Here is a 25,212-nt window from a genome sequence, read left to right on the forward strand (position 1 = left end):
GGGTGAGGGCACACACTGCTGGCCGCCCCACCTGCCATTCCTGGCCCTGGCTTCCCCACTGTCACTTCTCCACACATCTCTGCGTTTCGGTTGGGCCGCTGTCCCCGGGCTTCCTCTTTCCCTGATTCCTATATTTCATTATTCGCCCTTGTTCCTCTTCGAGGGCTTTTACAATACAGGCAGGAGGATGTGGAAACTCAGTTAAAATACGACACACAGCTCAGTGTCACAACCCTGCCGTCGTGCCTGCCTCTGGAGGCCAGGCCGTGCGGCGGGTCCCGGGGGCAAGGGCAGAAGCGCTGGGGCGGCGCGGATGCTCGTCGTGTGCAGCCGGTGGGGGGGGCCCGGGGCCAGCACCGGCCCAGGCAGAGGCCGTGGCTGCCTTTCTGCTGCGGGAGCCTGTTGATCCTCCGCCCCTGGCCCCCGCTGGCTCCCAGCTTCCCTGTCTCCACCCGGGGGCCCTGAGCAGGGACCTCTACGACGCCCTGTGGCCCCGGCGCCTCCTCGCAGCTCTTGGAAGCCTCTAGAACCCGGGTCCATCCCTCTCTCTGACCACCCACCACGCATGCGCCCACGTGTCCCTGGGAATCCATCTCCCTGCCTCTCGTCCTGCACACCGTCCCCGGGAGGCCCAGCTCCGCTCCCTCCCCCTCCGGCTCCCACAGGGACCCCCTGTGCTGGCCCTGGGCAGGGGCTCCCCCGCCCTCCTGAGACCGCACCCCCTCCCTCGGGCTTTGCACCCACACCCTCAAGGCCCCAAGCGCAGAGCCGAGGCTCACCCAGGGCCCAGTGCACAGACACAATCACTGCTCGCCCCGGGGGTTTGAGGCCGGGTGCACCTGCCAAGACCCCCAGGAGGAGGCTTCAGCAGTTCCCAGCGTGGTAGCCCTCCGGCCTCCGGCCTGTGTTTTACTCAGCTTTCCCACCAGAAGGGCGTCTGCGGAGGCCAACGGGCAGACCCGGCTGAGCCATGCAAAGTGCACATCTGGGGAGAGAGCGGGGGTCCAGAGCTGGCCCCTCCCCATCCAGTGGGTGACCTTGGGCAGGTCGGGCGGCCCCTGTCTGAGCCCTGTGTGTCTCTCTTTAAAGAGTCCCACAGAGAGGGGAGGGGCGGTTGGGACCCAGCAGCCTTGCCCTGGATGGGCCGTGCCTGGTGTGGCTTTTGGGTTTTCAGTGGGAAGAACGCATGACCCAGATGGGTCCTTTTCATGTTTCTCAGTAAACAGTGTTGAATCACAAAGCCGGGACAGGGGACAGAGGGGAGGAGGAACCTTCCTTATTTCCAAGAACTGTTGCCTAAGGGAAGGACAGGGCTCTTTCTGGACCCGGCTCCTAGGAAACAGATGAGATCTACTAGGAAAACTGACGTTTCAGGTTCTTCCCAAGAGACATGAGACGGTGACCAAGTGCCAGGAACCCGGCCTGCTGAGTGATGAGGTGTCCCCGAGCGGGCTGCGGGCGTCTGTGCCCCTCACCTCCAAGGGTCTGGAGCCTCAGGCCGGTGTCCCATCAGAGGAGACCCAGGCCCAAGGCTGGGTGACTCTCTCGGGGCCAGAGCATCTCAGAGGCAGAGGGAGGCCAGGCAGGACTTCCTTTTCCAAACCCACCTCCAGGCCCCGGACCCGTGCTCAGAGTAACGTTCCAGATCTTTCTGTGAAGGCTGATGGGCTAACACACCTGGCGTTTGTAGGGTCAGGAAATCAGGAGGGGGGAGGCCGGGGGGAGAGAAGAAAGGAAGGGGACAACTTCGAAGAGCTCCTAAAGCGAAGACCTCGAAAAGGCAGGGTATTCACGCTTACTTGACCCAGCTTCCTGAAAAGCTTATACCAGATGCTCTCTGACACACACACACACAGGTGTGTAGACACACACACCCACACTCGCACACATGCCCGTGGGCTCTCGTGCACAGGCCAGGCGCCCCGCATCCCCTGAGGGTCAGTCCTGGCCGCCCTCGCGGCCCCAGCCCTGTCCCCTGGCAGATGCCCATGTCGTTACAGACCCGAGGCGGCTCCTACTTTCTGCCCCTTCCTCTCACATCCGGTCCCCCTGCCCCCTCCCCCCAGCCCAGCTCCTGCCCGCCCGAAGGCTTGGGGTGGAGGGCGGGAGGGGTGGGAGAAGCAGGGTGAAGCCTCGTGTCCACCCTGGGCCGTCGGAGGGCGCATCCCCCAGGAGTCAGCGCGGGAGCCTCCCCTTGAGGCTGGGCGGTGGCTCTGCGCTCGCTCCAGCCTCTTCCAGGCCCTCCTGCTCCCTGCTGAGTCACCTCTTGCCTGGGATTCTGGCGGGACCCCTCGGAGCTTCTGGAAGGGCGGGGTGGCGGGGCGCGCCCTGTGTGTCCCGAGGGAGATTGCTTTATCTCTGGCTGTCCTGAAGTGGGGCCGGCTCCTGGGATCTGTGGGGCTTGACGTGGTGCCAGGTGTGGGGACAGGACAAATGGCCTGGGGGGTCTCGAGGTCCCAGGGGAGCCCCCTTTGCCTCCCCGCCCCCTTTTCCATGGGGAGCAGCCTGCCTTGCCTCCTCCAGGTGTCACAGGTGCACAGGGCCACCATGCCTGCTGCAGAGCCGGGCACAACCCGCAGAGCCTCTGCTTTGGTCTCTGCTGCATTTTACGCGGTTCGCCGGCAGCCTCCGTGCTCAGTAAGTTGCTCAGTTAAGTGTCCCGCAGAAAAACCGCATCTGAGACCTGCATGTGACTAGAGCAGGACCCTGGAGTGGGTACCTCCTGCCTGTCCTGATGTGCCCCAGCCCTTCCTCTCCTGGGGGTGGGTGCCCCAGGGCCTGGCCACCTCTTGTCCCTGCGGGGCCTCGACATTGAAAGGTGGTGTCCCCCCCACCCCCCCACCCCGCCCTTGAGCCCATCAGCAGCGTCCACACCCCTGTGGCCTGAGCAGGCTTCGCCTCCCTTCCTGGGTGGGCCTGTCCCATGAGCGTCCATGTCCCCCACTGGAGTGAGAGTTGCAAAACTCAAGTTCGGGTCCCTTGCATCCAGCCCCCGGCTTTGCTCCCCGCCCCCAGCCCGAGGCGGCCTGTGCAGCTTCTCACCACCAATCCCACCGCCTCAGCTTCCCTTAACTCCAGTTTATCACCTGAAAACGTCTTTCCCTCTTTCTTTTTAAAGCCTGAACTCAGCTCTCTCACTCTGTTATTTTTCCATGTTCTCCTTTTCATGGTTTTCTTTAGATTATAGGAGTTGGAGGTGAATTTTAGAAATGTTAAGTTGATATTTCTGTATACGTGCTATCTTTCAATAGGCAAATATTATTTTTACCCTCCCCCCCAAAAAGTAACTTTTTCCTTAAAAAAAAGGAAATGCAAGAAGGACATAATATTCAGAAAATATCCTTAAATCTATTTTTTTTTTCCTTTGTGGCTGCCCCATGGCATATGGAGTTCCTGCGCCAGGAGTGATCTGAGCTATAGTTGCAACCTAAGCCTCGGCTGTGGCAACATGGGATCTTTAACCCGCTGTGCCAGGCTGGGGATCAAACCTGCGTCCCAGAGCTCCCAAGATGCCTCCAGTCCCATTGCGCCACAGTGGGAGCTCCCCTCCAGCTATTCTTTAACCTGTTGACTGTTCCACCCCACACTGCAGCGAGCCTAAGGGGACAGGGCAGAGCGTGGGCTTCCAGACAAGCCGTAGATATAGGATCGTCACGTCTCACCTGTTTGCTCAGTTGTTCTCGTCAGAGGAGGTGTCCCTCCTTGTCCACAGCTCCCTTTGTAAATTACAGGTTTGGGAGTTCCCATCGTGGCACAGCAGAAATGAATCCGACTAGGAACCATGAGGTTGCGGGTTCGATCCCCGGCCTCGCTCAGTGGGTTAAGGATCCTGCGTTGCCATCAGCTGTGGTATAGGTCGCAGACGCAGCTCAGATCTGATGTTGCTGTGGCTGTGGTGGAGGCCGGCAGCTGTAGCTCTGATTGGACCCCGAGCCTGGGAACCTCCATATGCCTCGGGTGCAGTCCTAAAAAGCAAAAAAACAGAAAAATAAATAAATAAAAATAAATAAATTACAGGTTTGTCAATCACAGCTTTTCTGTGCTATTTAGTTCACTGTGAACAAATTGCACTAATGAAATATAAACAAAAATAGGGCTGGTCCCTAGCTGTGCCGCACAGAGACAGGGTCAGAGCTGGTTTATTCCTGCAGTTATTTGATCAGACTGCTGTTTAGTTCCGTTGTCTGCTCTAGACAGCAGATCTAACAGCTGTCACTTGAAGGAAAAGCAAAGTGGGCTTTGGTCGTTTTGTCACTTTCCACTAGAAACACCAAAACTGTCCCCGGACCTGGCAGTCAGCCGACACCATCGGGGTAGGTGAAGGACTTGAAAAGGTCATCTCAACCCCCGGTCCTCAGCAGCCACCCCTCCTTCCCAGAGGTGATGAAGCTCCAGGCTCAGGGACTGCTGGGACAGGAGGGGACAGAAGCAGCAGTAGCAGTAGCAGTAAAGTACAGCATCATATGGAAAACTGGCCAGCCCGCTTTCCCCGTTCCTAACGCCACCTAGATGCTCCCAGTTCCTTGAGAGCCACACTCAGACACGAGAACAGGTGTCTTCTGCCCCCGACTCCACACCCGCCTTCAATGTATCTGCGTTTCGGAAGACATTCGGGGCTGATGCTTGTCTCTCCAAGTAGTTGCAAGGAGGGTCAGCGGCCCTGTGACAAGCCCCGTCTCGTTCTAGGTCTTGTGCAGGAGAAGAGGAAGCGGGGAGAAGGGAACAGAATGCCTGTGGGCTCTCACCTTTGCACAGAACCCAGCTCCACATGCACCAAGTTCCAGAGCTGGGCTCTGGTGTGGAGCCGGAGCGGGAGAGGGGGCTGGGCTCTGAGTGGGCGTCCCAGGGATGGGGGCGCTGTGGAGGGTGGGGGACGTTGCTGGCAGAGCAGGTGGAGGAGGCGACAAGGCTGGGGGAAGGGTGGCCCTGACATGTCCTCAGGACACAGATCTGCTGGGACTGAGGACAGATGCGTGCTGGCTACTATAGGGCATTTGCCAGCGAGGCACGGGGGCCGGTCTTTGTTCCTTGTATTTGTCTTTAAGGTTCATCTGGTCATCTGAGGAGTGTTCCCAGCTGGGAGAGGCGTTGACACTGCTGACCAGTCCTGGAGGGATTTGGTCCAGGACTCTGGGGTTTCATCTCATCCAAACAGTGCAGGCTGGTGGGAACTCCGAATGCAGATGTGGCCTGAGGGTCTCAGGGCGATGGGATGAGGGTGGACTGGGGGGGCCCGCAAGCAGGGTCCGGGGAAGCCGGAAGCCCAGGCAGGCTGTGGGACCGGTGGGGCAGGCCCGCCTGGCGACCTCACGGATGTGTCGGAAGGGATGCGATTGGAAAACCGAGAGAGAAGGAGCTCAGAGAGGCTGCGGACGGCCGGGGGTGGGTGAGACCCGCGTGCGTTAGAGCCTGTGGGGGCCAGACGAGAGGGGCTGCCGGGGCTCAGGGTGGGAGAAGGGGAGCTGGGCAGGGAGGCGCCCGGACCCGGGTCTATGTCTGGAGGGACGTCCCCTCCCGCCACGAGCAGACGAGGCCAGCATCCTCCCCAGCGGAAGGCGGAGTTCCCCACCGCAGAGGGTGGTCGGAGGACACAGATCCACCCCGAAGACGCACAGGGGACCATGAGGACGTAGCCACCTCTCTCGAGGAGCAGGCCTTCCGGCCCTGGGGACCCAGGTCCCCTCCTCTGCCTTCTCCTCTGGCCACACTGGGACCCTCCCCCTAGGGCGGTGCCCAAGCGAGGAGGCCATTCCCTGAAATGCTCCATCCACACGCATTGCAGAGGGCCCTGCAAACCGTGCTCACCCAGGCTAATGAGAGACTAGTGATCTGGCCGTGACCCACAGGCTGGTACGATTTAAGGAATAAATACACTGTATGAAAGTCACAGGACAGCACACTGACAAATTCTCCTCGATACGAAGCTGATTCTGTCCGCACCAAACTCGTCAGTGTCTTTCTGTACTTGAAGGTGGACAGACTTGGTCTCTTTCGCTTTGAAAATCCCAGTTTCAGGCGTCCCCGTCGTGGCGCAACGGAAGCAAATCTGACGAGTATCCAGGAGGATGTGGGTTCGATCCCTGGCCTCCATCAGTGGGTCGGGGATCCTGTGTGGCTGTGGCTGTGGTGCAGGCCAGCAGCTGTAGCTCCGACTCAACCCCTAGCCTGGGAGCTTCCATATGCCACTAGTGCGGCCCTAAAAAGAAAAAAGAAAAAAAAAAAAAAGGAAAATCCCAGTTCCATCTCTCCTGAAGGTAAGGGCAGCGTGAGCGGTTAAAGGTTCACTACTTTCTATTTGCACAACTAAAGGCAAAAAAACTGTAGAGTGTAGTTTCTGAGCCTTTTCCCAGAATGGTCCTCAGTTTGCAGCCTGAATAGAATTCAGAATTAGAAGCATTCACAGCATTTTATACCAAATGTTCATGACAGCCTGGGGAATAAGAATTGCTACCACATGAGCTCTCGGTTTGCTCCAGAGAATAGGAGTGTGTTTCATAACATTTAAGACACTTAGCGAGGTTCATTAAACTTGTTTCTAGCCACACCCTTTTTGCCTCTTTTTTGGCCGCTCGCATGGTATATGGAAATGCCTGGGTCAGGGATCAAATCCAAGCTGCAGCTGCAGCAATGCCAGATCCTTAACCCACTGTGCCACAGCGGGAACTCCCACCTGCACCCTTTTGTGAAATAGGAGCCTGAAATGTAAAGAAATGAGGACGATGGGGTTCCCGTCGTGGCGTAGTGGTTAATGAATCCGACTAGGAACCATGAGGTTGCGGGTTCAATCCGTGGCCTTGCTCAGTGGGTTAAGGATCCGGCGTTGCCGTGAGCTGTGGTGTAGGTTGCAGATGCAGCTCGGATCCCGGTTTGCTGTGGTTGTGGTGTAGGCCAGCGGCTACAGCTCCGTTTGGACACCTAGCCTGGGAACCTCCATGTGCCGCAGGAGCGGCCCTAGAAAAGGCAAAAAGACCAAAAAAAAAAAGAAAAAGAAAAAAAGATATGAGGACGAGGCTGAGAGCTGGGGGGGGGCGCGGGTACCATTTCCCCCCCCCCCCCCCCCCCCCCCCCCGTGAAGCTCTAGACAAGCCAGAGGGTCTGCTTTGCCAGGGGCCCCGGGGGCAGGGTGGCCACACGCGGAGGGGCAGCCCAGAGGCACACTTTACAGAGCGCCCTCAGTGGTCATTTTGTCGTGCAAATGCACAGTAACTCCCATGCATGGTGAGTGTGCTGTGTGCTCCCACACCCGAGGGCATATGTGGGTGCAGCTGCAGCAACTTTCAGGCTCCCCAGCATCATAAGGGAGGAAAAAAACACATTTCCCAAAGGCCCTTCCTGTGGGGGAGAGTGTGCTTGAAACACTGACCCTACCGGGTTAATTAGATACGGTTTCAGAGACGACCCACCCTGACCACCAAGGAGGCTAACTCCTGGGCTTCCTTGGGATCTCAGTCTCCTCCTTGGTGAATTAGCAACAGTTTCCGCCTTGTAGGACCGTGGTGGGGACCGGAGCAGTTTATGGAAAGAGCTTGTCTGTCCCTGGTGTTTGCAAGGCTCCGGGTGAATGCCCTCCCCGAAACCTGGGCCAGGCCGGAGGAAAGGGGGATGGGTCAGGCCGGGCAGGATGGCTGAGGACTCGTGCTCCTCCCGTTGGGCACTGTTGGGCACCATTCTTCCAGAGAGGAGCCAGCTCTTCTTTCCTGAACTCAGAAGTTGGTACCTGCAGGAGCAGGCACCTAAGCAAGAGTGAATTCTATCATTCAGCTTTTTCCTCCGGGGAAGTGCAGCAACTTTACAGCTACTGTGGTTTTATTTCCTAAACTTGCGATTTTGAGGGAATCAGATCTTTGGGACAACAGCTTTAAATTTCATTTGAATTATACCAAGCGAAAAACTGCCTCTCCTGCAAAAAATGATTAACATCCATTATCGAATGATGTGCTGTCCTGTTATTTGTAGTAAACAGTCAGGGGTGAAGCAGAAAGCGTTCTGAGCCAATTCTGTAGTTTAAGGCTTATGCTCTGATCGCCCCAGGGGAAGTGTTGGTTTTCTCCTGTGGAGGCAGCTTGGAGGTGCATATGCCGTTCAGTTCTTGTCCCTCAGCTCCTTGGCTCACCAGCCCAGTGAGCAGAAGTCCTCCCCGCCGCTTTCATCACCAACATCCTTGCAGGTGGCCTGAAGCCGAAGGGGCACCAGGAGGCAGACTTTCAAATCAGGTCATGCTCAAGCCACACACCAGTGTTCTTAGCAGGATTTCAGGGAATCGGGGCGGTTATATCATTTGATCAGAGAATTTCGTATTTTGTCATGTATCACACGGCGGGGGGGGGACTATGAGATTCAGATGATCAAGGAACAGAATGAGTAGAGGAAGACCGAGGGTTGTCAGGAAACAGTGAAGGTGGTGACTTCAAGAAAGAGCTTTGGGAGTTCCCGTGTGGCTCAGCAGGGTAAGAACCTGACTAGTATCCATGAGGATACGGGATCGATCCCTGGCCTCGCTCAGTGGGTTGAGGATCCTGCGTTGCCATGAGCTGTGGTGTAGCTTGCAGATGTGGCTCGGATCTGGTGTCACCGTGGCTGCAAGTGTAGGCCAGCAGCTACAGCTCCAATTTAACCCCTGTCCCAACAGCTTCCACGTGCCTCAGGTACGGCCCTAAAAAGGAAAAAAGAAAAGAGAAATAGCTTGGAAGTATCTCCCAAACAGTTTCCCCATTTTCCTGATATTTTAATAAGTTTTTCATGGGGAAGATTAAGGGAGGTGTGCAGTCAGAGAAGTTTGGGAAACTCTGGTTGAAGCAAGGTCCAATAGGTCTGTTTCCTGTAGGAAACTCTGCTGATTCAGAAGTTCATGCAGCATGTTTCATTTAGCCGCTGTGCTGTGTATATAACATAACTCAGATATCACGGGGTTTCACTGCCGTGGAGAAAACTCTGTGTGTGTATGTGTGTGTGTGTGTGTGTGTGTGTGTACGCACGTCCATGTGCAATATCTGTTAAGTGTCAAGACACAGGCGCACGCTGGAGAGCTCTGACCTATAAAACAGAACGCAAGCGTGGAGGTCTGAGGTGGTGGTAGCACCTAACGGCAGCGGATAAGGAATACTCAGACACTGGTAGCTTGCTTTGAGTGGGGAAAACACACATCTTTCCTCTTTTTTTAATTGGGGCCACATCTGCGGCGTACGGAAGTTCCCAGGCTGAATCAGAACCACAGCTGCTGGCCTACGCCACAGCCACAGTGACACTGGATCCGAGCCACATCTGCGACCTACGCCAGAGCTCATGGCAACGCCTGATTCTTAACCTACTGAGCAGGGCCAGGGATTGAAGCCACATCCTCATGGATACTAGTTGAGTTCATTACTGCGGAGCCACAGTGGGAACTCCTCATCTTTCCCCGCTCACTGTGTTGCATGAACATTTTATAATGTTTATGAAAACTTGCTAAGAAAAAGCGAAGTGAAGAGCCTTTGCTATGCAGTCAGCCCATCGAGAGTCCCTTTCTTCGTGAGGATACGTACTGTTCCAGAGAAGCTCAGCTGTGATGCTGAGCCCTTGGGCTTGTCTGTATCAACTCTGCAGAAGAGTTTCTCACAGTTCCAGAAGGTTCTAGGTTGCAGCCACTAAGACATTCAGCACACGAGAGGTTGCTCTACAGCGTCTGTGTGACAATGCCATGAGCTCAGACCTCTGGGAGGTCAGGTCCTGTTTCCTCTCACTTGTCTGTCTGAAGGGCAGCTTAGTAGCTAAATAGTGGTTTTGAGTAACATTCCTTTCTTTTTTAAATAAAATAATGCTTTCTTTTAAACGCTCCCTCTCTCTCGGATGGTGTTACAGCCCAGCTTTCCTTTTGCCTTCTTTATTACAGTTGCTTATGGGGCTGACGGCTTTAGGGATTTTCATGCAATAATTCCCAATTCTTTCTCCCGTAAGTATACACTTTGCTTTTAGAAACTGGTAACGTGTATTCATTTCATACTCGGTTTCCATGGTGTAAATATTGTGAACGCATGTTTTTTTCATCACCTTCCTTCCTACTTGAAAAAATGAGATAAATATCAACATGCCGTTTATTAAATATCTGCCATCAGGAACATCAATGAGCTACGCACGCCAGGTTTAGTTATTGAAAGACAAGTGTGCTATGGAGAGGTCCTTTTGTGTTAGCAGTTGAGTAATAGTAAGAGTAGAAGTAACAAAAGTATCAACAGAATTGTTACTTTTCTACTGCTGTTCAACAGCTTTGTTTGCAATGTGAGGGTATCTCCTTTGGGTTGAGTATGGTGATAATGGCCAGACTTTCTGTCACCATTAAATAACCCAAGATATTTTAAAGATGCTTTTTATAGTTTTGCGGGACAGAGAAAGATACACACTTTCCTTCTGTTGCTCTGAAGTATTAATTTCAGAAGCGAGAGGCAAAAAATCCCAGAGCTTCAGGTTCTTGGTCTGTGGTCCCTGCTGCCTGAGCAGAGTTAACAGTGCTTTTGCAGGACCTGAGCTGTCAAACCAAAAGCAGATGTTAATTTCATTTTTCTTTTTTAGGTATTGAGAGATGATGAATGATAAATACTTTGGGGCAACATCCTTGAAGGGGTATTTTAAGGAGCAGAAAGTGCTTTTTAAAAATGTACAGAGAACTGAGGGTTTAAAGTGAGGCAAGCTGGCTAGGACTTGAGTCTCTATAGAGCCTGTATTAGTAAAATGTCTAATATTATGCACTCTCTAATATCGTAACAATTGTTAACACAGGCTCTAATCTCAGAGGTGTCGGGGGCAGTTAAATATAGGTTCCCGACATCCTGGCTATCAAAAACTCTTTGGCATCTAAAGGCTTTATCAACCTAAGTACACCCCTTTGTTCATAACCCACACTGACTGCCTTCCCAGTATATAAAGTTCAGAGATCATTCTCTTACTGATGTTTCTTTGCCTTAACTTTAGAACGACAGTTTGATATTTATTTCTGTGGATCTGTGTGCACGTGTATATATTTTGGTGTGTCCATGCATGTATATATGTGTATGGGTGCTTGTGTGCTTATGTAAAACACAGAGGTACTAAGACAGAGAAATCAGATTAATGTTGAGATGAACAGTCATGTTGTTGAAGTGCTAAAAAGGCACAGGTGCTTAAGAGTAAGATGCTGCATCTAAGATGGGTTTCCATCACATCTGAGGAAGGTGCAGGCTGAGGCATATGGTCATGTTGGAGCAGACCCTTTGGTGAAGAACCTCAGGGTGTAAAAAACGCTGCCTCTGAAGACATGCAGTCCTTGGAGATGGTGAGATAGACGACATATGTTGCAATGTACTGCCTGTCTTTGTATTTATTCAGTTGGTTCACCAGGTATTAGTATCTCTTTCTCTCTTCCTTCCCCAGCCCCACCCACATACCCAAACTGTAAGGAAATGGTTCTTGATGAGAAAACCACCCAAACAGCAACCCAACTGTTCTGGGACAACATCACCACCTAGTGGTCATGTGGAGAAATGTCCCCCTCATGTGTCTTTTTTCTTTTTTTTTTTTTTTTTCTTCTTGAAAATTAAAAACAAATGGTTTGACCCCCTTTACCTCATTTTGTGTCCCTCGTTACCTGAGGAAAATGTAAATATGTTTATAACTCCTTCTTTTTTTCATGCTCTTCCTCTTTTCTCTCTCCCTGGTTTCATTTCGTTTAAGACCTAAAACATCAAATAAGGATAAATGTATTTCTAATCACGCCTCTTTGCAAGGAAAAAAAACACTGCATCTTGATATATTGTTATTATAAATAGTATCAGTAACCTTAAAAATGCTGAAATGTTTTCCTAAGTCCTTTAGAGGCAGCACAGAAATTTTTACGTATCTTACGTATTCATCCGAAGGTATCGTTTAATTACCTTCATTCAAGACATCCCTCAAATATCTTTATTCCATTTGATTTTTACCAGCTAGTCGCCATTTGCAGGGATACTCTGTCTTTTGTTTTTTCACTTAAAGTGTTGAGCATTTTGAGTGGACACGGCCTGAACTGATAGTGGCAGTCAGGGGCTCTCACGGGTGATTATACAGACACATTCTGAACGGGAAAGAGTGAAGGGGACACAGCACGACGCTGCAGAGGCAGGACCGCCACCTTTGCATTAAACTGTTTCAATCATTCATGGGGCCCGACGATGCTTGGCAGCAGACCCTGGCCTCTGGGCCCCAATGACCCGAGGTCCCCGAATTCTGTCCGCATTAAACTTGTCGACGTGTCGGAGTTCGGGGGCCTGGGGTCACTCTTAGGACCTTCCTGTTTCTCACAACACAGAAGGCCTCTGAAATATCTGACAGCGAGACTTTCATTGCCGTTCCAAAGTTTAAGTTGTGTCTGGAAAGGAAAGTGGCTTCTGGCTCAGGGTCTGAGGATTTCGCCTCCGGAGCAAAGCCACGCTTATTAAATAAAGCCGTTGGGGTCCTGTCCAGTCGCTCCCGTGGTTGGTAGAGTGGCTGCCGGGCTAGGCCTGAGCCAGAGTGTCCAGGGCCATGACCGCAGGCCAAAGTCTCCAGCTCCTGTTCTGTATTGAATCAGTTCCACTCAGCACCTCACTGAGTTGGACAGTTTTCTAAGTGGCGGGGGTGGAGTTACAGAGTATTTATGAGTCGATCCCTGTGTGCAGGGGGCGTGTCCCATCACAGAAACAGTACCGCGGACAAGCCGTCTGGGGCCCGAGGAAGTGGAGCCGCTGGATGGTTTGGGAGTTCCGCGGGGGGGGGGGGGGGGGTGCATGGCCTCAGAGGCAGCATCCGTGGGGGGGACCAGAGCACAGTGAACGCAAGTTAGGGGAGACCCGCTGTTCCCTGGACGTGGTTACCGGGCGGGTCTGGAGGATGAAAGGCGCTGGTCGCTGGCTTCAGGGAACTCCCATCCTCCATTCCCGGTCTCCTTTTCAGCTGGTGCCGCCAGCTGCCCGGGGTGTGGAATTCAGAATCCCGGCCCCATCACTCAGTCCCGAGAGCCCTCCCGTGCAAGTGCCTACAAGGGACAGGAACAGGCCCGCCCCGCAAGCGCCCAGCCCTTTGGCTCCTAGAGTGGCAGCCTGCCAGCCACACCTACCCCGGGCTGTGTCCAGGCATTGCCCCCTGACCTCAGGCTGTGCTGAGGCTTCCCAGGGCCGGGGTACCCCACGGAGGGACCTCTGACCCCCCCACCCTGTCACCTCTCCTCATGCTTCCCTCCCTCAGGAGCTCTGTGGGGCAGGGGGCATCTCTACACGTCCAGTCCCTCGACGACCTCTGGGAATTGGCCTTGGCGCCCTCTGCCTGCCTTCTGACCCGCTCCAGGCTGTGCTTGCCCGTTGAAAGGAGGCGTCTGGCCTGGCCAGTGGGGGGGGCTCTGGATGCCAGTCAAGGCAGCCCCCCAGAGGCAGCTTCTGCTTCCCTCCCCAGGTCCCTGCACTCCTCAGGCTCCCCCTCAGCAACACCTAAACCCCCAAAGCAATTTCTCACTCGCAAGTAAGGCCAGGACCCCCCCCCCCAACCGAGCTTGCATTTCTAACAGATATGGACTTAGCGGCCCTTCCCCGCGGCTACCCGCCAGGGTTCAACCTGAGATCTGGTCTGTGTTTGCCACCCATTAAGACAGTTCTCGCAACGGATCTGTGTCTCTTTCCCTTTTGGACGTTTTACTGAAGTCGAGTTGACTCACAAGCTTGTGATCCTTTCTCCTGCACGGCCGTGACCCGGTTTTACACGCCCACGCATCCCTCCGTGTGGACTCGGTTCCCACCTGTGTCATCACAGGGCGCAGTGTGCAGAGGTCCCTGTCATTCCCCAGACCCCAGGTCACGTAGTTAACCTATGCCCCGACTCGCAGCCTCTATAGAAATAACACGCACACCGCACGCCCTCCCGCCCGACCTCCTCGGGTGGTCAGCATCCCCCCGCTGCTTCGGGCAGCACCATGGTGCCCGGGCCACAGAGGCGAGACCCTCCCCCCCCCCCCCGCGCTGGGAAACAGTCCCCCACATGCTTGAGTCTGCTGCCCCCAGCTCATGGGTCACGACCGTTGTCACCTCCACCCCCGGCCCCACCGCCGCCACAGCCCTTTCCCATGGCCACCAGGCCTCAGGTCCACCCCCAGGGCTGGCGGCCCCCTGCTCTGAGTCACCGGCACCTGCCGGCTGGCCCCAGGTCTCGATGCACTCGGTGTTTGCTTGGACGGAGTCCTCTCCGGGTCCCGTTCTGCGGCCCCTGACTTCATCCCTGTGACCCGGGGCCCACCGTCTGGGGGTCTGCCTGCTTTTCTCCCCACAGACGGGCACATCACTAGGTCCTGGATTTTATTCTCTGAGCTTTGCCGCTCCAGGCACTGACGCATCTTCCTAAAATCACACCGGGACCCACGGTGCTCGAAGATAAGTGACAGTAAACACCCTTGGGCTTCTTCAGCCTCCTGGTTTTTTGGTTCTGTGAATGCAGTTTGCAGAGAAAGTGTCCAGGACACAGTGATGGCCATTTGCCAGGTCCTGCCTTCGAGACCTGCTCATCAAATGGGGGCCTCCGTGGCCTCGGTCCCAGGCCTTCCCCTCTGCTGTCCTCATCCCCTTGGCACCTGGCGCCCTGCCTCCTCTGCCAGCAGCGCAGGGCATCACGCATGTCCCAGCGTCAGAAACCCAAAGGCCCCCGAAGGCGCCCTGCCCATCTGCTCGTCCCCAGGAAGGGCCCAGCCTTCAGCGGCACCGCCAGCCCGGAGCACTCCCCGCGGTCGCCGCAATCTCTGGCTGTCGTCGTCCTGCAGAACGGGTGGGAGTTTCCAGCAGGCGTTCATAGGGTCTCTACTGAGGTGTGTTTGGAGAAGGCCAGAGTCAGTTGTGTTGAACGGGTGGCCTCCAGATTTATGACGCGGAGCCGAGAGGAGGAATGCTCGGGCTTGTTCATCCCTGTGGTTTCCTTCCTCCGGACACGGGGGCCTTGGCCCGAGCCCTGAGCTGCGCACCCCCCGTGTCCCAGCTCCAGTCTCTGGGGAAGCTGCCACACCAACAGTCATTGGCCCCCCTGTGCTCCGGGCAGCCCCAGTCGCATGTTTGCTCTTTGGTTTTTCTCTCTGTTTTGGCCACACCTGTGGCACATGGAAGTTCCTGGGCCAGGTTTTGAACCTGCGCCATAGCAGCGATCGAAGCCATAGCCGTGACAAGGGCAGATCCCTAACCTGCTGAGCCACCAAGGAACTTCCCACAGCCTCATTTAAAAAAAAAAAAGATGAGGAGTTCCCATCGTGGCGCAGTGGTTAACAAATCCGACTAGGAACCATGAGGTTGCGGGTTCAGTCCCTGCCCTTGCTCAGTGGGTGAAGGATCCGGCGTTGCCGTGAGCTGTGGTGTAGGTTGCAGACACAGCTTGGATCCCGCGTTGCTGTGGCTCTGGCGTAGGCCGGTGGCTACAGCTCCGATTGGACCCCTAGCCTGGGAACCTCCATATGCCGCGGGAGTGGCCCAAGAAATAGCAAAAAGACAATAAATAAATAAATAAATAAATAAGATGAGATGGGTGATTATTCATGATCCCAGGTTGCGGGGCGCAGAGGTCTTTGAGCCTTCCTGTGCAGAACCCAGCGAGCAGCGAGGCCCTGGCAAGTGAGCCTCTGCCCAGAAACTTAAAGGGTACAGATCTGAGAACTTGATTCCCAGGAGTTCAGGGTCCCAACTGCCCAACCACCCTCCTCTTCCCCCTCACCCCCACCCCATCTCCTGAACTCACTGTGTCAGGAGGACTGTCTCTGGCAGAGGTTGGGGGGGTGGGGGGGCTGTGATGCAGGATGCTGCAAGACCTGCTCTCAGAATCTTGCCAGGAGTGCACACGGAGAGCTCTTCCTGGGTTCTAGGACAATCGTTTGATGCCGGGACAATGGAAAGAGCTGGCCCCTCGTTTCTAGTCTCAAAGTGGACAGTGAGGGCAGTGGCTAATTCGTTCTGTCCACTTATCTGTCCACAAGTCTTCCCTCCAAGGAGCTGACAAGCAATCCTCAGCAATAAAGCTTTAGGAACGTGGGTGCTCGAGCCGGGCTTCGTGGTTCATACCTCCCAGCTGTGTGACCTCAGGCGAGTTGTACAGCTTCTCTGTGCCTGAGCTGCTTTCACTGTAAACTAGGATGACAGTGCAGTAATATTTAAGGGCATGGCTCTGGACACCTGCTCTCACTTGCCAGGCCAGTCTCTGCTCTCAGCTCACTTTGCATCTTTCCCTATTAAATCCTCTCAAAGCCCCTGTCGGGCCTGTGCTGACAGTTCCCAGTTTTACAGATGAGGACACCGAGGCGCAGAGAAGCAATAGGAGTCTCCCGGGATCTCAGCGCTGTGAAGAGTGCAGCTGAGATCCCACACCAGGAGGGTTGACCTCAGAGTCTGGGCTCTGGACTTCACATCCCTGGGAAAGTGTTGACTCAGAGGAACTGGGAACAGCGTTGCCCAGACCTGAGGGGTCACGGGACTCTCCTGGAGGCAGGTGTCAGCACCCAGGGCAGGGCCATCCCCAGAGTTTCCAGCTCAGCGGGTCTGGGGTAGACCCAGGAGTCTGCTGTTGTAACTAGTTCTCAGGAGATGCTGGTCCTGCCGGTCCAGGGAGCACACCTGGATTCACAGCGTTGATCAGAGATTTTGTGGCCGTGGCGACTCTCGCGCTCATTGATTATTTGACCGGGCAAAGTTTACCTACTTGCTCTTATTAATCTGTGGCGACTGGGATGGGAACGATGGCTTTCAGGGTAACTGTAGCTTCTCCCGGTCCTGACAGTGTCAGATCCAGCATCCAGCATCAGTCAGCATTGCAGAAGAATGTAAACAAAATGTCTCTTTGCTTCCCAAGAAAAGTATGTAACCAACAGAAATAACTACCCTATAACCGTGACTCAGCAGCACAGAGTGGCCAGCAGTTCCTCTCCTGGAGCCCTTCACCCGCACGCGTCCCTGACTCTTCCTGAAAAGCCAGCCCAGACCTCTTAACAGCCCCTGGACAAAACCTCCCTTCACCCCCTGGAAGAAACCTCAGCCATCAGGGCTCTCTTAGAACACAGGCTTTATTACCATTGCGAATATATAGGGTTGAGAGTGAGCAGGTGCCAAAGAAACAGACAGACAGGACTCTTTGCGGAATCAGTGGTCAGAAATCTGAGCACCGGCTTGCCGGGTTTTGTCCCCACCTTTATCAAGACACAGAAGAAGGGCAGATCACTAGTGCACAGCCTTCGGCTCAGGCGGACTTTTTCAGGCTTGATAAGGGGACTTTGCCACAACCGGGTCCCCCACCTGGGTGAGGAATACTCACCTTCTGCTGTGAGGGGTTCGTCTCGCTCACGGGGTGTCGGACTCGGCCCAGGTCAGTCCAGAGGGGCCACAAGGCTGGCCCTGTGGACCCAGTGACAAACCCTGCTTAGAGGTCCCCCCGTCCCATGCTAAAGTGAGAATTTATAAGTAGCTCTCCCGTGCATTTGCACCGTCCACCATTTGGACCTACCGGGAGGGCAAGCAGGAGTCCCAAGCCCGTGATGCTCGCTGTCCCGTGTCACAGCCCCCTGTGGGCCGATCAGTCCTGAGCTCAGGCTGCATTCCCTGGTACCAGCTGCTGAGGACCTCTGCTTAGAAGCTGTCCGCTCCCACCGGGTTGTCTTTGCTGCTGTGCTGTGCTGTGCTGTTGCTGTTGCTGTTGTTTTCAATGACACTGAGCGGCCCCTGTGTTGTATTGTCTCTTTCAGCCGGTAATGTTAAAGTAGAGACTCAGAGTGATGAAGAGAATGGGCGTGCCTGTGAAATGAATGGGGAAGAGTGTGCGGAGGATTTGCGGATGCTCGATGCCTCCGGAGAGAAAATGAATGGCTCCCACAGTGCCCAAGGCAGCAAAGCTTTGTCAGGAGCTGGAGGCATTCGACTTCCTAACGGCAAACTAAAGTGTGATGTCTGTGGGATAATTTGCATCGGCCCCAATGTGCTCATGGTCCACAAGAGAAGCCACACTGGTAAGGCCTGACGTAGTTCCTCCTTTGGTGGCCTGGAAAGGCCGTCGGGGTGTCGCTGAGGGCTCTGCCCCTCCCGCCGAGTGTCCTGAGGGAGGCAGGCGTAGCCTCCTTGTTCTCCACCAACACTGGGAAGCACCACTGAACACGCGCCCCTTCACCCTACAAGTCAAGGCCACTAGACAGCAAGGGAAGGGAACTGCCTCCTCTGCTCCATCTCTCAAGGGCCCAGGGTTGCACCTGCTGAGTAGTGGCTGTGGGGCTCCTAGGTGCCAACCAGGTCACCCTTGAGAAAATGGGGCAAAACAAACCAAAAAGAGATTGATCCACTGCAGTCTACTCCTCACCTTTCCCACTGAAAAACCAGGAGTAAAATCGGCCTGTGGCGGGTATTTCAAACCTACAGGGCTTGATTTTTAGAAACATCAGTTGCCTAATGGAACAGCCGCCAAGTTGAGTCTTGCAGAAAGTGCTCAGTTTTCAGATGGCTTATCCTCCAGCGGGTGAGACTCCCGCCGAGGTGGTTTGGTTGCCACTGGTTTTCCTCTCAAATTTCTAGAGCATTTAGTTCCCAAACCCCTGCCCTAGTGGAGGGGTGCTGGAGGTTTTGGAAAGGAGAGAACACAGTATCCTGTGTCCAGAAATGAAGCAGGGAGGACCGTGCTGTGTCTGAAGGCTGGGCCCAAGCCACTGACACGTCCTCCCCTCGGGGGCAGGAGCAGCAGGGGCTCGGTTCTGCCCTCTGCCCGGCCCCCCCGTGCGCAGTCGTGCTGATGGGCTGCTCACGTGCTCCCTCACCAGAACTGTCAAGTCACCTGGAACGGCACTGGGGAATAGGGAACCCTCGAGACACAACATCGTGCCTGCAGGGCAGGCGTAGGTGTCTTTGAGTGGAGCGGAATTTTGACTCTTCCGTGGTCGAGGTGGGCAGGACACAGTAAATGTGTCAACTCTGGGATCACTGAAGGCTTGGACCTCAGACACCCCCTGAGCCTCAGCTGCCTGGGGGGGCATCGCAGATCATCGTAAAGCCAGTGTCCCTGCCGCCACAAGAGGGGAAAACCGAGCGGATAAAAGGGGGACTTGGGAAGTAGAGCCCATTGGGTGCCGTGTCTCAGGGAGGCGAGGAGGAAGATGCGGCCTCGGGTGGTTCTCCCGTGGGGCCGAACGCATATTCGAGGATCCAAGATGAAGCGGGTACGCAGGACACTCGTTAAGCAGAAAAGCCGGGCGGTCAGGAAAGGCAGGGCTTTGTGGGCTGTCCTTTTTCTGTTTGAATCGGGCGGTTCCCAAAATGATGTCTTCTCTTTTCTTTATCGGACATCGGGAAAACCATAAAATAGGTTTTATTTTCAATCAACATCCATTTTCCACAAAAGCTTCACCTCTGCAATCCAGCAGCCTTTGCTTTTCCTAGTGTCCCCCTGAATCCTCCAGTTTTTTGGCGAAATAGCCTCGTCCCGTTGAGCCCTTGAGTGAAGCTCGCATGAGACTCGTCAGGTCCCCCTTTGTCATGAGATGGAAATGAAAGTGAAGGCAGGACCCACGTTAATTCACCCCTGATGAAGGAATAACCCTCACAGATGAACCGCTGTCCTGCTAATTGAGGTAAAGCCTGACCCTACAGTGAGAATTCTCTTCAATAAATATTGGATAAATGAATGAAATTCTGGCATGCTAAATATAATGCCTGCCTGCCCTGATAAAAAGAATAATTGCATTTAATGAATCAACCTGCCAATATAGACATGCAGAGCCAACCAGCTCTTTGCTGCCCACACCCACCCCACCACCAGCAGCAGAGTTCACGCCAAGGACGTGCCAGTGGGCTGGGCCTCCACTCAAAGAACAGGTGGATTCCGGAAAAAGGGGCATACAGACCATCCGTTTCAGAGTTCCTGCCTTGACTTTGATTTTTCTAAAAACCTGAAGCAAGGAACTCCGGGATTGCCTTCATAATGCTATTCCTTTTGCATACATATAGTCGTAGGCCGACAGAAATACATTGGCCGATATCAAATTATTCAAATTTGAGTAGGAAGATTTCCATTTTCCTGGGATCTGAGTGGATGTGCTAGAAAGGCATGGCTTGCTAATCCCCGACCCCGTCCTGAGTTCTCTAAGCTTAACCCCTTGGGGGATCCTGTGGAAACGCAGGCTGATTCAGACCCCAGAGGATGCTGGGTACCGTGGAGCATCTGAGTATCAGGGTGGAGACGGTGCCAGCTCAGAGGGCTCTTCCTCAGGGCCCCTGGCTTCCCCCTGCTTTGCCCCCAGAAGGCAGGACTGGCACCTGCCATGGCCAAGTGAGCTGGCGCCCCAAGGGTTTCCTTCCAGGATGCCCTGCAGCTGTGGGGCGCTGTCGCCCCCAGCGCTGCTTCTGTGGGGGCCGGTGCCGCCCTGGTCTCAGTGGTCCGTTGGTACCACCATTTCACTTTCCCAGTTTTGCGGCTCAGTTCATTTTTTAAAACGCGAGTGCCATAGCAGCACTGTCCTGCCAGCATCTCAGAGCCCACGGGAGCACGAGGGGAGTTAGGAAAGGAGGCAGGATGCGGGGGAAAGCCCGCCGTGCGGAGATGCAGCATCCTGACTCTCCGAGGCGGGATTTTTCACAGGCAGCATCCAGAAGTGTGTCTGAGTTACGGTTATTCTGTAGGACCGTGTCCTCTGTGTGCCATCTGGAAGGTGGAAAGCCAGGGGTGGAAGGTGCCAAGGGCCCAAGGGAAGCTTTGCAATTCACTGTATTTTTAAATTCACTCAGAATTGTTAGGATGAAGTGTCCACCGAGACCTTCTTTTTTGCCCAATTTACTTAGTGGAAGGAGCTCAAACATTCTTTACAGAGAGTCCCTGAAATGGCAGACCCAGAAAATCATTGCAATTAAAAACTAAATTCTGGGAGTTCCCTGGCGGTGCAACAGGTTAAGGATCTGGTACTACCTGTAGGGTGGCTCGGGTCCCTGCTGAGGCACAAGTTCAATCCCTGGCCTGGAAACTTCCATATGGCTCAGGTATGGCTGAAAAAGAAGGAAAAAAAAAACCCCTAAATTCTGAATTAGTGATATGAAGTCCTCATTCCAGTTAACTCGAAGGGAACACGGCCTTGGAGAAACTCACTCTAACTTGGCTGCAGTAAGCTGTGGTCGTGCAGGAGGCTCCCAGAAAGACAGGGTACAGGGCTGGGCTAGGCTCTGCTCGGCTCTGGGGCCATGACCCCTTCACTGCTGACACCTCCGGGGGGGACCTACTGGAGCTGAGGCCTGTGTTGTCACCTCAGGGACACCCTGCGAGAGTCCCCACGCCCTGTCTTAGGCATTCTCGCCAGCCGGCAGAGGCAGTCAGAAACAGAGATTCCCGCAGGATACAGACGCAGCGGGAGCCGTTGACTTGAATTAGAAGCCAGAGTTCCCCTGTCTTTCCCTCCTGCCGTGTTCTGTGAAAGGGCCCCGTGGCTGTAGGGCTCTGTCCTTTCCAGCTCTGTGGGTGGCGTCCTGTATAGACACGGCTGGCTGGCAAGGCCCTCGTGGGGGTCCCCTCCAGCCTTTCAGGCTCCCGGAGAAGCCAGGCACCCAGCACCTTGTCAGCATCGGGGGGGGGCACATCACCACATGTGAGGGTCACCAAGACCCAAGACACCTGCTCACAGGAGTGGCCCCTGCTGTATCATAAGCATTTTCATGGCATGGGGCCTCCCCACTTTGCAGACACGCAGCCTTGGGGTCCACCCTGCCGAGCAGGTGGGTGGAGGCTTCCGCTGCTGGGCCCCTGGCTCCTCTTTCTCCTTCTGTCCACTTGGAGTTAAACACCCTGTCCGCACGCGTGTGTGTGAAGGCACGCAGGTGTCTCTAGTGGGTAAGGAACCGGCTCTATCGGGCGCTCCTCCCTGCTGCCTGGCCACCAGCCCTCCTAACGTCCTCATCCAGTTTGGGCTACATCGTGACGCAGAGATTCAGGCCATCCCCATCCCTCTCCCACCTGCTGGACTTCCTCTGCTCAGCCAAGTTCAGTCCAGGCAGAGACGTGGCAAATGCCGAGTGTTTCCTCGTTAGAGTCAGGATCCTCATGCGCCAGGGTTGAGTGTCCCTGCGAGTTGCAAGTTTCCCAGCCGCCCATCCGTCCTGCCCACTTAAAAATAACTTGATGGTGATCATGACACCCAGATGCTAGCGAGTGTAGACCTTTGCATTTAATCTGCTCTTGATTTTTCTAGGACCAACTAACGCTTCTGCTCAGTTGCGCAAGTGCTGCCTCGCTCACCAAAATCATGTGACTCAATTAGGAAAATTGTTAAACATACATTTTGGCACAGTCTTCTTTCCTAAGAAACCGTTGTTACATGGTCTTTCAACCCCAGATACTGTGGTCCTGCAGAGCTCTGTGTCTTAAAAAAAAAGGGGGGGTGGGATTTGTTTTCAAAAGAGCTTTCATGTTTGCTTAAACACAGCGACAAAGCTGTCGCTCTTTTAAGCGAGAGCTAAATGAAATGTTTACCGATTTTAGCTTCTGAGACCTAGGACAAGTCCTAAGCATACTTCTTGTTTATCCCCTTGTCGGATCCAGAGCTTGGGGACATGAGGTGACACACAGCAGAGGGGCCAGTGCGGTTGGGCTTTTTTTTTTTTTTTTTTTTTTTTTTTTTTGGTCTCCCTCCCAGTGGTGTCAGCCCTGAGGGAAACCCTCAGAAGCTTTGCATCTCTTAGAGGCTTTGTCCTGTGCAGCCAGCTGTCTTGTAGGGCTATAGCCCCATACTCGCTTCAAGGTTGCCGGGCTTCGAGGGAAGCAAGGAGACAGAACCCTCAGGGCAGCGCAGACCTGAAGGCAGCCCCGCTGGGAGATCCAGGACTTTTCTTTGGACGATGCCAAAAGCTCCCCTCCAGTTTCTCACCTTCTCATTGTATTCAGTCTTTTTCCCCCTCTCACCCTCTCTGTCTGTCTCTTTCCTGATTTGCCTGCATAGGGACAGACAGGTAATGGAGAAGAAATTGAAAGGGAAAATACAGGGAAAATGTAAATGAAAAGAAGTTATTATAACTGTTATAATGAAGTGCCTTTCATTTAAATATAAGAATGTAACGCTGAAATGAACTTGTGATCCTGAAATGCATTTTTAATGAGTTTCCTTTTTATTTTGCTGCTTCAGTGGCATATTTTAAAGACCCTTTGAAAAAAGCCACATTAAAAACCCCACCAAATGCCACAACACGCAAAATTGGATATTGGTTTATTCCAAAACTGCTGATCAGGAAGAGTGGCTTCTTCATCACAAAATGTTGCAGTCACTTTATTTAAATGAGTTTGAATTTGCATTGTGATGTGCCATTCTGATTTAGGGGAAAAAAATTAGATTTTCAGATCAAATTGACCCAACCAGTGAAGCATTAAGGAGCTGGCAGGTTTCGTCTGAAAGGCTCGTGTTCTATCAAACCTGCAGCCGGTGGCCGTCACCGGGCCCGTGGGAAACAACTTCCTGGGCGCGTCCCCTCTCCCCGCGCTGAGTGCCTTCTCCCCCCTCGTCCCCAGGAGAGCGGCCTTTCCAGTGCAGCCAGTGCGGGGCCTCCTTCACGCAGAAGGGCAACCTGCTCCGGCACATCAAGCTCCACTCGGGGGAGAAGCCCTTCAAGTGCCACCTCTGCAACTACGCGTGTCGCCGGCGGGACGCCCTCACCGGCCACCTGAGGACGCACTCGGGTAGGTCTTCTGGGCGCAGGCTGGGCCGGGAGCGCGGAGGCCGCCTGGTCCCGGGACACGGCCCCCGCTGGCAACGGCGGGCCCCCTGTGTCCCCAGCGCCCCGTGTGCTCGGAGTTCCCGACAGAGGAAACGGGCGAGCACATCACGCACACTCACACACACACACACACACACACACACACACACACAGAGTCTCATCTCAGGTAGAGTTTTCAAAAGAGGCCTCCTCACGCCCTGGCATCAGGTAAGTGGCTTTTTCCCGTAAAGGATGTTGCCAGCTGTACTTCTACCGAGTGTGCTGCGAGCGCCCCAACTTGCCAAATACATTTCTTTTTTTTTTTTTTTTAATCTTTGGAGTAGAGTTGAGGCCCAGTGTCCTGTTAGTTTCAGGTGTACAGCAAAGGGGTTCGGTTCTACGCACACCCGTTCTTTTTCAGATTCTTTTCCCATGTAGGTTATTGCGGATATCCTGCAACATAAAAACATAACAATCAAGGACCTAATGCGACCAAATACAGTCTTTTCTTTTCTTTTTTGGCCACGCCCTCAGCATGTGGGATCTCCCAGGCCAGGGATGGAACCTGCACTGCGGCAGTGACCTGAGCTGCCGCAGTGACAGTGTCCGAATCTGAACCTGTGCCACAGGGGACTCCCCCAGTGCATTTCTTGATGTTAATAGTTAAGGCACCCTGACTGCTGCTCTATGCAGAGCGTTCCGGGCGCCATCAAGGGGTGGCTTTTTTGTCCTGATTGCTGTCCGCCCGTTACCTGGGGCACGCCCAAGCGTGACTGTCACACCAGAGGCCAGCCGAGGCCTCTGTTGCAGAAGCCAGTTTGAGGCTGTTCCCAGATTTTAGCAAATGCACCAGAAAAATCAGAGCCTTAGCAAGATCCTAGAGAATTAGAAGCAAACGTCCAGGCGGGAGCGCAGACCCACCTCTGGTTAGAGCAGATCTTCTGCCTCTGGAGAAACTTCCTCGGTGTTTCACAGCCACGTGATCTCACAGGTCAGAGGACAGTGTGGGGACCGTGTGCTGTGCCCTGCATGCCACCCCCCCAGGGACACTGTGGGAGGGCATGAGGCTTTGGGCCAGCTGCTCCCGATGCCCCGGGGCAGTCCCCGGGGATGCCCAAAAGGGATGCCCAGTTCCTGGGGAAGGCTCCCCTGGGCCTGGCCCGTCTTCCCCAACCCAGACGTGACGAGTGTAGTTGATGCTGAGGCTTGAGGAACCACTTCCTCATCACCTGCTGACCAAGCACCTGGGTGGGGGGAGACAGAGCAAGGCCCCCAGGTGTGATGCAGGAATCCCAGGGGATGGTGGGAGCGTGGGAAAGGGACCGGCGGTCTTAGGAAGGAGACGCGAGGGACACTTCTAGCAGAAGCAGCGGCTGGAGTCCACGCCAAAAGATGACCCTCGGGCGAGTTCCAGGTGGCTGTGTAGTTGTGTAGGTGACCCTGGGCAGGGGAGTGTTCGGGGCACGGGGCCCTCCTCCTGTGGGCGGACCTTGCAGGGGTCGCAGGGTCAGTGGGTGGAGGGCCCAGCAGCTCCGGT

The 25,212-nt window shown here is 54.4% G+C and overlaps 1 protein-coding gene across 24 annotated transcripts in view; it reads left to right on the forward strand.

Moving 5' to 3' along the window:
* IKZF1 (IKAROS family zinc finger 1) overlaps nucleotides 1-25,212 on the forward strand; it is a 92,781-nt gene that overhangs the window by 49,949 nt on the left and 17,620 nt on the right. For 9 of the 24 annotated variants that reach the window (XM_084978556.1, XM_084978560.1, XM_021063915.2 and 6 more), the window contains 2 exons: nucleotides 17,714-17,974; nucleotides 23,491-23,658. In XM_084978556.1, the coding sequence (XP_084834682.1) occupies nucleotides 17,714-17,974; nucleotides 23,491-23,658 (429 nt within the window). Of the gene's footprint in view, nucleotides 1-9,868; nucleotides 9,929-17,713; nucleotides 17,975-23,490; nucleotides 23,659-25,212 lie in introns of all 24 variants that reach the window. The other 15 variants (XM_084978562.1, XM_084978563.1, XM_084978565.1 and 12 more) reach the window with 2 other exon arrangements.

Source organism: Sus scrofa, chromosome 9, assembly GCF_054392235.1.
Source record: "Sus scrofa isolate SSC_HxYL_T2T_F1_AM1 chromosome 9, Sscrofa_HxYL_maternal_Yorkshire_Landrace_v2.0, whole genome shotgun sequence".
Lineage (NCBI taxonomy): Eukaryota > Metazoa > Chordata > Mammalia > Artiodactyla > Suidae > Sus > Sus scrofa.